Source organism: Tupaia chinensis, unplaced genomic scaffold, assembly GCF_000334495.1.
Source record: "Tupaia chinensis unplaced genomic scaffold, TupChi_1.0 Scaffold000165_2, whole genome shotgun sequence".
In the NCBI taxonomy this organism is placed as follows: domain Eukaryota; kingdom Metazoa; phylum Chordata; class Mammalia; order Scandentia; family Tupaiidae; genus Tupaia; species Tupaia belangeri.
Window position 1 is genome coordinate 2,490,839 of NW_006159640.1, and position 11,735 is coordinate 2,502,573.

The 11,735-nt window shown below is 42.3% G+C and overlaps 1 protein-coding gene across 2 annotated transcripts in view; it reads left to right on the forward strand.

Moving 5' to 3' along the window:
- USP24 (ubiquitin specific peptidase 24) overlaps nt 1–11,735 on the forward strand; it is a gene marked incomplete at its 5' end in the record, with an annotated part of 162,154 nt that overhangs the window by 69,368 nt on the left and 81,051 nt on the right. For both annotated transcript variants that reach the window (XM_014586891.1, XM_027770887.1), the window contains 9 exon segments: nt 585–696; nt 1,720–1,796; nt 3,011–3,151; nt 3,336–3,389; nt 4,398–4,513; nt 8,215–8,281; nt 8,407–8,517; nt 9,111–9,209; nt 9,302–9,475. In XM_014586891.1, the coding sequence (XP_014442377.1) occupies nt 585–696; nt 1,720–1,796; nt 3,011–3,151; nt 3,336–3,389; nt 4,398–4,513; nt 8,215–8,281; nt 8,407–8,517; nt 9,111–9,209; nt 9,302–9,475 (951 nt within the window).

Below are 11,735 nucleotides of genomic sequence, written 5' to 3' on the forward strand. Positions count from 1 at the left end.
CCAGGCGCCCCCCCCCCCCCCCCCCCCGGCGGATGGCCATGCCACAATTCCTTCTCCTTTCTCCTCTCGGGATCTTGAGCGGGCATGCACACACACGCGCCCGGTGTGAGTTTAAGCCACTGGGTCCAGGACTCAAACTGTAGTCGACTATGTGAGCGTCCAGTGACATAGCCATTACACTAACTGCTGGTCCCTTGAACACCTGCTTTGACATTTCTAAAACTATGTCTTAGTTTCCTCATCTCTTTTTACTCTTCTGTATTAACTACTTCATGGGATTGTGACAGGACTAAGTATATGACGATGCCTGCCGCAGTGCCTGGCACATTGGAGGGCCTAGTACATGTCAATGGAACAAATCTAAGTATTAAATTTAGTAAAAGTATATATTTTCAGTTTCTAAGGGAAAGATTGCTAGTAATTGCTTCATTTAGTTTCAGAATTCCAAGCATTTTCATTTTGAGTGGTATTTTGGCAATATAAATTTTTGAAATGTTAAAAAATAATCTTTATTTTATTCTGTGGGTTATATGTTTGCCTGAAGTGGGTTTTAGTCATATGATAATACCTATCTGAATTCACAGATGTGTTTCGAATGGTTTACGAAAGGGCAGCATGATCTTGAGAGTGACGTTCAGCAGCAGCTCTTCAAGGAGAAAATTCTTAAATTGGAGTCATATGAAATCACTATGAATGGTATGAAAACACTTTCTTAAGTACTAAAATGCTATTCTTTCCCTCATTTTTTTTGAAGAATTATTTTATTAACTTTATTTATTCATTTTTTTAAAGAATTGTTTTGCTTTATTTATTATTATTATTATTATTTGGAGAGGTTTTTGCTATAGGGCACATGCGCTCGCCAGACAGAGAGAGACAGAGAGACAGAAAGCGAGAAATCACCCGCTAGGGGGGATGGCCACACCGCAATCCCTTCTCCTCTGTTCTCCTCTCGGGATCATGGGCACACAAGCAAACGCGCCTGGCATGAGTTTAAGCCACCGGGTCCGGGACACGAACTGTGGTCGACTACATGGGAGTCCAGCGACATAGCCATTATGCTAACTGCTGTTCCCTTTATTTATTCATTTTAATTTGACCAGAGAGAAGGGACAGAGTGAGAGAAAGAAAGAGAGGGAAAGTGAGAAAGCAAGTTGCCAGGTCCAGGACTCAAACCATGGTCAGCCATGTGGGAGTCCAGCACCCTTAACCACTACGCCATCTGCTGGGCCCTTCCCTTTTTTCTAATACTGCTTCTCAGAAGCAACCAACTAGTTTGGGATATCCTAGAATTTTCCTTGCATACTGAGACATACATATATATAAATACATTTGTTTTACATAAATGAGATCTTGTAATTATTTTTTATATTATATGAGGGAACTTTAGAAAGTTTGTGCAATATGAAATTGAAGTATGAGTTTATTTTGGTGCACAAATTTTTTAAATCCATACAGATTTTTCTCAAAAATGTCCATTTTCCATGACCTTTTTGAAGCCTTCCTCATATGGCCTGATAGATCAAATTGCCAAATTGTGTTTTGAAATTCCTCAGTACAAAAGGATTCAAGGTAAAAATTTACCAGTCTGTAGAAGTCCTCTTAAAAAATGATTGGCAAGAGTTTCATAGATTCAGCTTTTATCCACTTTGAACCTTTTCCTTGATTATCTGTGTTAACTTGGATTGCACAAATTTATCTAACATTCTATAATTTCAGGTTTTAACTTATTTAAGACTTTCTTTGAAAACGTGAATCTCTGCGATCATCGATTGAAGAGACAAGGAGCTCAGTTGGTAAGTCCATTTTTCTCAAATTTACATAATTTGAATAATCTAGTACAACTTTCATATTCTGCAGAAATAAATGGCTTTTTGTAAAAAATGGTTCTCCTTGGCTGCTGGCTTCTGCACTGATAGCAGGGCATGTCTGAGAATGTGGGGAGGCTCCCTGTCTAGTGCCAGCGCCCTCCACCCATGGGCCTGGGAGAGAGTGGCTTCCTTCCGAGTCTCTCTGGGCTTCTTGCTGACCTTGGGGCAGCCAGTGGCTGCGTTGAGCTAGATGCATGCAGAATAGGGAAAGTTCTATCTGAGCTTCTAACTCCCCAGGCCCAGCAGTTCACATCTACCTAAAAAAGTAACAGAACCTTTGTGGTGTGGGGGTTTTTTTGTTGTTGTTTGTTTGTTTTGATATAGGGTGTGTGCACTCACTAGAGAGACAAAGAGACAGTCAGAAATCACCCTCTGGGAGGATGGCCATGCCGCAGTCCCTTCTCCTCCATTCTCCTCTCTGAATTTTGGGCACACACACACACATACATGCCCAGTGTAAGTTTTAAGCCAACGGGTCTGGGCCTTGAACCATGGTCAACTTGAGAATCCAGCAACATAACTGTTACACCAGCTGCTATTCCTAAGTAGCAGAACCTTTACCCTGGGGTCACAAAGGCAGGGATTTAGGGAGAAAAGTTTAGGAACAGACTGTGAAGCAAGAAAATGAAGATTACCTAATAATATAAGGAAGGCAAAAACTAGCTCTCTTTTTAAGTCCTTGTCATTCAGGGCCTAACTTCCTGGGATGGTAAGAATGTTCACAAGGTCTCGTAAGCTATGTACCTTACTGTTTCTTTCTGAACTTTGGGAAGACCAGTTTGAACCCCAGGTTTCTTGTTTGACTCCATTTCCTTTTGAAGAAAAATCCACAAAGATAGTGCACATCTCACTCCTGGGCTGCATTTGCTGTAGCCTCTCTGGGTAGATGACTGGTTTAGGTTTAGGGTTAGGACAATCCCCTTACCTATTCCGATTCCTATGCTTCTGTGGTTGGTTGGGTTTTAAGTTTCTTACCAGGTATAGTACTGTTTGGATACATAGCTCGGTTTTGGAGACTTAGTCCACACTGAAGTATGGACTCATGCTGTAACAGAAAATAACGCTCCGTCATGTGATCCTGGTGTGCTGTCTGTATCATTTAACTTTGTATGATTTATTTATTTTTTTCTTTTGGACAGTATGTAGAAAAACTGGAATTAATAGGAATGGATTTCATTTGGAAAATAGCCATGGAATCACCTGATGAAGAAATTGCTAATGAAGCTATTCAGCTAATCATAAACTATAGTTACATTAACCTAAATCCTAGATTAAAGAAGGTGAGTATCTAAGAAAAGAAATTATTCATATACGAAAAAGCAAAAAGGTATATATTTTTATTGGTAAGTTGTGATCCTTGGCATGCTCAGAAATTGGCATGGTTTTCTTGATGTTTTGTCTGAATAGTGGTGACAACCAAATACCAAAGCCTAATCTTAATGTCCGTCTACCTGTTACTTCTAGGATTCAGTCTCTTTACATAAAAAATTCATTGCTGATTGCTACACAAGATTAGAGGTGAGTAGCAAATTTTATTTAACCTACCTTTGAAATAAATGCTTTGTTTTTTTTGCCTTTTGTAATTTTCTATTTTTAGCTCATGTGTAATGTTATTCGTGGCTATGTTCTGTCGAACTTGTCAGTGGTGCCATATTGCGGCACAGAGTACAGACGTGTGCCGTGATGCTCGCTGTGTGGAAGGTACTTTATAGGAAATCCTCCCTTTTCTCTCCCACCACCTCTCTTCCCCACTCCGCCTTCCCCCAGTTTGGGGGTATATGATCTGTCTTTAGAAAACAGACCTACTATACAGTCTACCTTTTTAATAGAGTATTTCTCTCTTTTTTTTAAATTTCTGTTCAGCAATTTTATGCAAGTCCCTGCTTCTTTTCCATCTCCATATTCCATCTAGTTTATACCATAAATGCTGCTAAAGGCCACAGCAATACCCTCAGTCATAGGTGGTGCTGGTGGTCTTTGTCCAGTAGAAACCTGCCATCGTAATCCCATCTCACGTACATTCCTGATGTCTTATTTCCAGCATGCTGGTTAAAGCGTGAAACATTCAGTTTCAGCTGAAATTTGTCTTTAAATTTTGTATCTGATAAAGAGTATTTCAAAAGCATAAAATGCTACTGCTCCAAATGACAATACGTTAAACTTGTTGGTGGAGAGTATGTGGTAAAATCTGCACAGTATTTCTCAAATTGCGATATATGTCATCATAAAAAACATTCAAGCGTTCAAGTGCCGCTGTAGAAGGTACCATGAGTATGAACCTACGTAGATCAGTAGTTCTCAACTGGGGCTTATTTTGCCTCCCACGTGCTATTTGCTAATTTCTTGGTTGTCCCAAGTAGAAAGGGCTCTGCTGGTGCCTGGTGTGGAGAGGCCGGGGATGCTGCTGAACACACCTACGCTGCCTAATGCTTAGGACAGCCTCTACCACAAAACGTATTCCAGCCACAGTGTTGAGAGTCCAGGCTGAGAAACCTTGAGATAAGGTGACTGTTTCATATGTTACAGGCAGCCAGTTCAGCGCTTGGTGGCCCTACCCTAACACATGCTGTGACCAGAGCAACAAAAATGCTTACAGCAACTGCCATGCCAACTGTAGCAACGTCAGTTCAGTCTCCATACAGGTAAGTGACTACCGAAGGGAGGTAGATACTCACACAGTGCAGGAGTGTTTATCAGTTTAAGAAAATAGTTATATCTTTGTTTTTCCTAGAGAGAGCTCCGTTATTGATTTTCTCATTTTATATTATAGCTTTTGCAAGCAATTATATATCCCCTCCATCCATCCCCAGATCTTTCTCTTTTGAAGATATGTATGTAGGTCATCATGAAATGACCCAAGTATTCTTCCTCCCACCCTTCTGCTTAGTGGACAGGTCCTTTCATTGTTTTTTCCATTTGTTTCATTCTACCTTTATTCCATGTAGCTTAACTACCCTCTTTCGTGTGAAATAAAGATATATTCATTATATGAGTCTTTTTTTTTAAGCTTGAAATATTTACATATTTAGATACAGCTTTTCTCCTTGAATAATTAAATCCAAGGCATTAGTAGAGTAAGCAAAATGAAGTGAAACATGATCATTAATTAAAATTACATATTACAATATAATCAGTTAAAATGTTAACGGACATTCTTTTTCAGAATAATTTTTTGAGAACTTTATCCTCAAGTATTTGTATGAAAGCTGTGAACTGACATTGTCTCTTACATTGCTATGTTTACAATGTTCAGGTATTGGGACCAGCAGTTAGCATAATGGCTATGTCGCTGGATTCCCACGTAGTCGACCGCGGTTCGCGTCCCGGACCCGGTGGCTTAAAACTCACAACGGGTGCATGTGCATGCGTGCCCAAGATCCTGAGAGGAGAATGGAGGAGAAGGGATTGCGGCGTGACCATCCCCCCTGGGGGGTGATTTCTCGCTTTCTGTCTCTATGTCTCTCTCTGTCTGCTGTCTGTCTGGTGAGCACACGGGCCTTCGTAGTCGACCGCGGTTCGCGTCCCGGACCCGGTGGCTTAAAACTCACAACGGGTGCATGTGCATGCGTGCCCAAGATCCTGAGAGGAGAATGGAGGAGAAGGGATTGCGGCGTGACCATCCCCCCTGGGGGGTGATTTCTCGCTTTCTGTCTCTATGTCTCTCTCTGTCTGCTGTCTGTCTGGCGAGCACACGGGCCTTATACCGAAAATCTCTCAAAAAAAAAAATGTTCAGGTATTATCAATAAACTCTGACTTTAGTGTTTAGTTCTTCAACATAGCTAGAATACTGCATTTTGAGGAACATTAGATTGAAGTAAGCAAAACACTTTGGAGTTTTATGAGCCTTGCATTGCTGGTAAACAGCACCAAGTTGCTGATACCTGGAAACTTTGGGGTGCTCAAGGGCTTGCTCTCTGTGCCTCGCTCTGCTGCCCTCTAGTGGTAGATGTCTTTATAGTCTTTCTCTATTTCTGGGATGACTGTAATTACTCAGTTTTTTTCCCCAATTGGGGATATTCCTTTTCCTTTTGAAAAAGTTTTACTATATTGTTGTACTTTATCAATATGAAGGAAGCCATTAAAACTTAGCTCTCTTAAATTTGTTTAACTTAGGATAAGAACACTAAGGTGATTTTCAGATTCCTATATCTCGGGACCAGCAGTTGGCATAATGGCTGTCGCTGAACTCCCATGTAGTTGACCATGGTTCGAGTCCCAGACCTGGTGGCTTAGGCTAACGCCCGGCACATGTGCATGCGTGCCCAAGATTCCGAGAGGAGAATAGAGGAAAAGGGATTGCGGCGTGGCCATTCCCCCCAGGGGGTGATCTCTCACTCTCTCACTCTCTCTCTCTCTCTCTCTCTCTCTCTCTCTCTCTCTCTTTCTCTTTCTGGTGAGCTCATGCACCCTATAGTGAAAACCTCTCCCAAAAAAAAGAAAGTATATCTCAACTAGACTTTCATTAAGAGTATACATGAATAAGGGGGCCAGCAAGTGGCGTGGTAGTTAAAGGCGCTGGATTCCCATAAGGCTGACTGTGGTCCGAGTCCCGGATCCGGCGGCTTGCTTTCTCACTTTCTCTCTCTCTCTCTCTCTCTCTCTCTCTCTCTCTCTCTCTGTCCCTCTCCGGTCAAATTGAAGTAAACAAATAAATAAAGTTAAATAAAATAGTTCTTGGGGAAAAAAAAGAGTATACATGAATAAACAAAACACTTAACAGACAAAAAGGAAATGTTATCTTTTGATGATGATGATGATAAGTGTATATGGCAATGTCTTTGACTTGATTAATATGCACAGTATTCATTCTGGGAAATAAAATCATGTTGTACAATGTAAAGATGTACAGTGATTAAACAGAAGTAAAGAAAGACTAAAAAAAAGAGTACACATCAGGAATTCCTAATTACGTGTTTTAAGATGTACTCCATCTCTATGACTTATTTCCTTAATGATTTATTTACATTTTTATTCTGACTTGTTAAATCAGAATAAAAATGCTTGGGGACCAGCAGATGGCGTAATGGCTGCGTTGCTGGACTCCCACATGGTCAACCATGGTCCAAGCACTGGAACTGGTGCCTTAAAACTCATGCTGGGCACATGTGCATGAATGCCCAAAATCCCAAGAGGAGAATGTAAGAGAAGGAATTGTGGCGTAGCCATCCCCACATGGAGTGATTTCTCGCTTTCTGTCTCTCTTTATCTCTCTGGTGAGCGCACGTGCCCCATAGAAAAAATAATCTCTCAAAAAAAATAAAATAAAATAAAGCATCTATTAGCTATCGGACTTGGATATCTAAAATGCTACTTCTTTAAGAGTCTACTTTTTTTTTCTCTTCACTAAGTGTTTTTTATTCTGAATCATTTCATATTTGACCACAGGAACAAAAAAACATAACTGTAAAGCATTCTTATTAAAAATTCCAAATAGAATTAATAACAACGTCTAATTCCAAAGTTGAATTTGAACTAAATATTGTTATAGGGTGAGCATCTCTAATCTAAAATCTGAAACTTTTTGACTGTTGACACAGTGCCACAAATGGAAAATTTTACTCCTGACCTCTTGTGATGGGTCACAGTCAAAATGCTGCAATACAGAAATATTGTATAAAGTCACCTCTACACTATGCGTACAAGGTGTATGTGAAACGTGAATGAACTTCATGTTCAGATTTGGGCCCCATCCCCAAGGTATCTCATATATATACGAATATCTCCAATACAAAAATGTTTGAAACACTCGTGGTCTCAAACATTTCAGGCAGTGTATACTCAACCTATAGTGTCTGTCATTTCACTAGTTTTGAAAGAACTTTTTAGTGCCCATAGTTGTTCCAAGTTATGGGAGGAGGAATTATTCTCTCATCTGTATGGTATTTTGTAATACTGTCTGTGACTTGATTTATTATTGAAGTGTAACTAAAACAGTCCATTCAAAATTCTCTTACTTTGTACAGTACTTAGATACCTCCTAAAGACTTCTTGTTTAAAGTTCCAGTTCTTGCCCCAACACTGGAAGAATTAAGAACTCTGTTAATGTAATTAATGGAACTATTAAAATATAGTTTGTTTTTTTAAAAAAAGAAAAAAGAAAAAGAAAAAGAAGAAAAAACAAAAGGGAACTGTAGAGAGGGACAGACTTCTCCCTGTTTTTCATCTGTGTACTACAGCTATGGGTGAACTCCCTCCCTAGTGGGTGAAAGGGAAATTTAATCTGCAAATTTTTAGCAAGTGTTAACTATGATCATGGCTTCGGTAAACAAGGCTAGAATGGCACTCAAGTCAGCAATCCATTGCAGATAGATATAAAGAACCTTTTTTTTTTTTGATCCACAGATCCACTAAACTTGTAATAATCGAGAGATTGCTGCTTCTGGCAGAACGCTATGTGATCACTATAGAGGTAAGCCTCTCCTCACTGAAGCGACTCCGTCACATTACTAACTAAATGTGTCAGGTGTGTGTTTTAACATGTTTAGTAGCAAGACTGTCATATCTGCCTTACTGACTTATTCCGTCTCTTTCAAGGATTTTTACTCTGTCCCACGAACTATTCTACCTCATGGTGCCTCTTTTCATGGACATCTTTTAACTCTTAATGTCACCTATGAGTCTACCAAAGATACCTTCACCGTAGAGGTACGTTTATATTAAGCTCTGCAGCCTTTTCATGGGGTCTTTTTTCCATATAAACAGCATTGATTGAGATAGCTGCATGGACTCTAAAAGTTGTCTGGTAAACAAATTTAAAATAAAGACTCAAAATGGAAGGGCACTATGGGGCGATAAGGGTTACAATGAATATTTAAGAATAAAGCAGGATAAGTTGGTAGAGGGCAATGGCTATGTATGAAATATTTTAGATAAGAAAACAGAGGAGGTCTCCCCAAGGTAGTGACAGTTGAGCAAAGCGACAGAGTAAATGGTGTTTGCTTGGAGGGCATCCCAGGGACAGAAGCAAGCAAGGTGACTGGTGGGAGTAGAGCACAATGAGAATGGGGAGGGTGGAGGACGCCGCAGCACAAGGACTCGAGCTGCATCTGACGCATGATGCCGAGGGGGCTGGAGTGGAGTCTGGAACATTCCGTCATAACAGAAAGGAAGCTTCTCAAGGGCAGGGATTCCTGTCCCGGCTTCTGGAGCTGTGCCATACGTAGCAGGTGCTCACGAATGGCTGTTCAGGTGAGTAAGTGCATGACTTTCTCACAGGCGTGTCGCTTTTCATCTCACAGGCCCACAGTAATGAAACCATAGGGAGCGTCCGGTGGAAGATAGCCAAGCAGCTGTGTTCTCCCGTGGATAATATACAGATATTCACGAACGATAGTCTGGTAGGTTTAAACGGGTAGTTTTTGGCACTTTAGCCTGATGTGATCCCCCTCTTTCTTTCTCGCTCAATAATTAAGAAACCACTTTTTTGCAGCTGACAGTGAATAAAGATCAAAAGCTACTCCACCAACTGGGCTTCTCTGATGAGCAGGTGCTCACAGTGAAGACTTCCGGCAGCGGGACCCCGTCAGGGAGCTCCGCAGACTCCTCCACCAGCTCCAGCAGCAGCAGCAGCGGGGCCTTTAGTTCGTCCTACGCCATGGAGCAGGTACTGAGTGACACGCTCCTGTTGGAAAGCAAGTCTAGCAGTCATCAGCTTTTACCCTCAGCCCCTATAGATTTGGATGACGCCAGACATGCACTGACTCTTCAGTGCCCTGTAACTGACAGTGCTGGGTTTCGGCGGGAGAGAGATGCACAGTTACCGTCAGCCTGTGTATCGCTGGCTTGTTCTGCCTGGCCACTCACTGCACCCCACCTTTCCCACACCCCCCACCCCAACACCTCTTCATTGAGTTACTGATTTTCCTTCTCTACAGGTCGTTCCCATTATAGCATCCAAATGTATCATTTCTGCTGTCTTAAAAAAACACTCGCCCCAATTCTTCCTTCAGTTACTGCCCCATTTTTTCCTTCCCAGATCAACAAAGATTCCTTGGAGGAGTTGTGTACGCTTGTTCCTAAATTCTCTTTTTGCCTTCTTCTCTGGACAGGTAATCTGTCACTTTCTACCTTTTAATCCTCGCTGTCGTGACGTTTCAGCCAGGTTGATACGGTGATCACTTCTCCTTAAAGAACTCCCTTCACTCCCTTCACTCCTTTCAGGATCACCCCTCGGCTTGTTTCTTTCGGTCTCCTGTGCTGCTCTGTCATCTCCCTGATTCTCTGAGGCCCGGTCCTTGGCCTCTCCTCTATCTCCATTTACTCTAGTGAGCTCATTCATCCTCAAAGCTTCACTGTATGTAGATCGCTAACTCTGTGATGTCAGCTTTACCTTGGAGTTCAGATATGTGGATGTTTGCTCAACAGCTCTTCTTGGAAGTCTACCAGGCACCCCAATTTGAACGTATCCAAGCTGAGCTCCTCGTACCCCCTTTCCCACCATGCTACCCCGACCCCAAACCTCTTAATCCCACCTTCTTGCTCTGTCTCAGATAATGGCAGCTTCATTCTTCTAGTGGCCCATGCCACAATCCATGGGGCCCTTCTCATGCCGGGCACATGTGCGTGCGTGCCCAAACTCACATTCATCAGCAAATCCTTGACTCTGTCTTTAAAATACATCCAAAATCTGGGCCAGCACCATGGCACAGCTGTAATACACTGCTCAAGAGAAGCTAGACCCAACATTGACACTGTGGTTCGAATCCCTGTCCTGGTCAGCTTGAAACCCACCAGGCACATGTATGAGCACCCAAGGTCTGACAGGCTGAAGGATGGAGGGAAGCAGACCATGGTGTCACCAGACCCTGAGAACCGTGATTCTCTCTCGTTGTTGCTCTTCCTTGTCTCTCACATGCACATGCTCTATCACAAATAAAGAAAAAACAACCTTGTCATGAAATAGCCAGAATCTAGCTACTTTTTTCTATCTCCCCACCGTCCATGTTGGCCTAGGCCATCATCCCCCACCATGCGTGTCTCAGTAGTGGCCTGACTAGCCGCAGGGCCCTGTCCTCATGACGGCTTCAGTGCCTTCTCTGCAGGCCCCTGGCAGTCCTGTTCTTGCTGAACACATGTGGGATTCTGCCAGCCCTCGGTCCATATGCTTCAGAGGCACCATCTCACTGAAATTAAGAACTGGAGTCTTTACCGGGACCTCGAAGGCCTTACCATGTGCCCTTCCAGAACCTCTCTGAGGTCGCCCTCGGGCCCCTCCCTCACTCTCAGCACTCCAGCTGCCCTGCCCAGGCTGGTCCTGAGACAGGAGGCCTGTGTGCTTCCTCTTCCGGGTGCCCAGAATGTTCCTGCTGTGCGTCCAGGGGCTCACTCTGACTGGCTTCAGCTTCTGCCAGATGCTGCCTTTCCAGGGACCCTAAATTTCCAGCCTCATTCCTACCCTGATGCTGCTCACTCCTCTTCTCTGCTTTAGTTTTTCTTTAGTGTACTATCAGTTTTACTTACCCCATTCATCTGTCTCCCCAGTAAAACATAAGCTCCACGAGAGCAGACTTTGTGTTCACACTCAAATGACTTTCCGAATCAGTTTATTTCCTGCCTTCTGTGTCAGGGCTGAGCTTGGCTTCAGGGTACGAAGCTGAATAAGACTGTTTTGCTCTTTAGGCTTTTGCAGTCTAGAAAGCAAGCTATAAAAGGTAAAGGCAATTCAAAGATCTATAGGAACTTTATTTTCATGGTTGTTATACATATTCATTTCATTGCAAATGTAAACTCTTGTGTCTGTGTCTTTTTAACTACAGAGCATAAACTCGCTAGGTTTCAAAGAATTCTTCAGATACAGTATTGGTTTTGTGGAGTTTTTTTTTTTTTTTTTTTTTTAATATAACTGTACTGGAACCAGCCGTTGT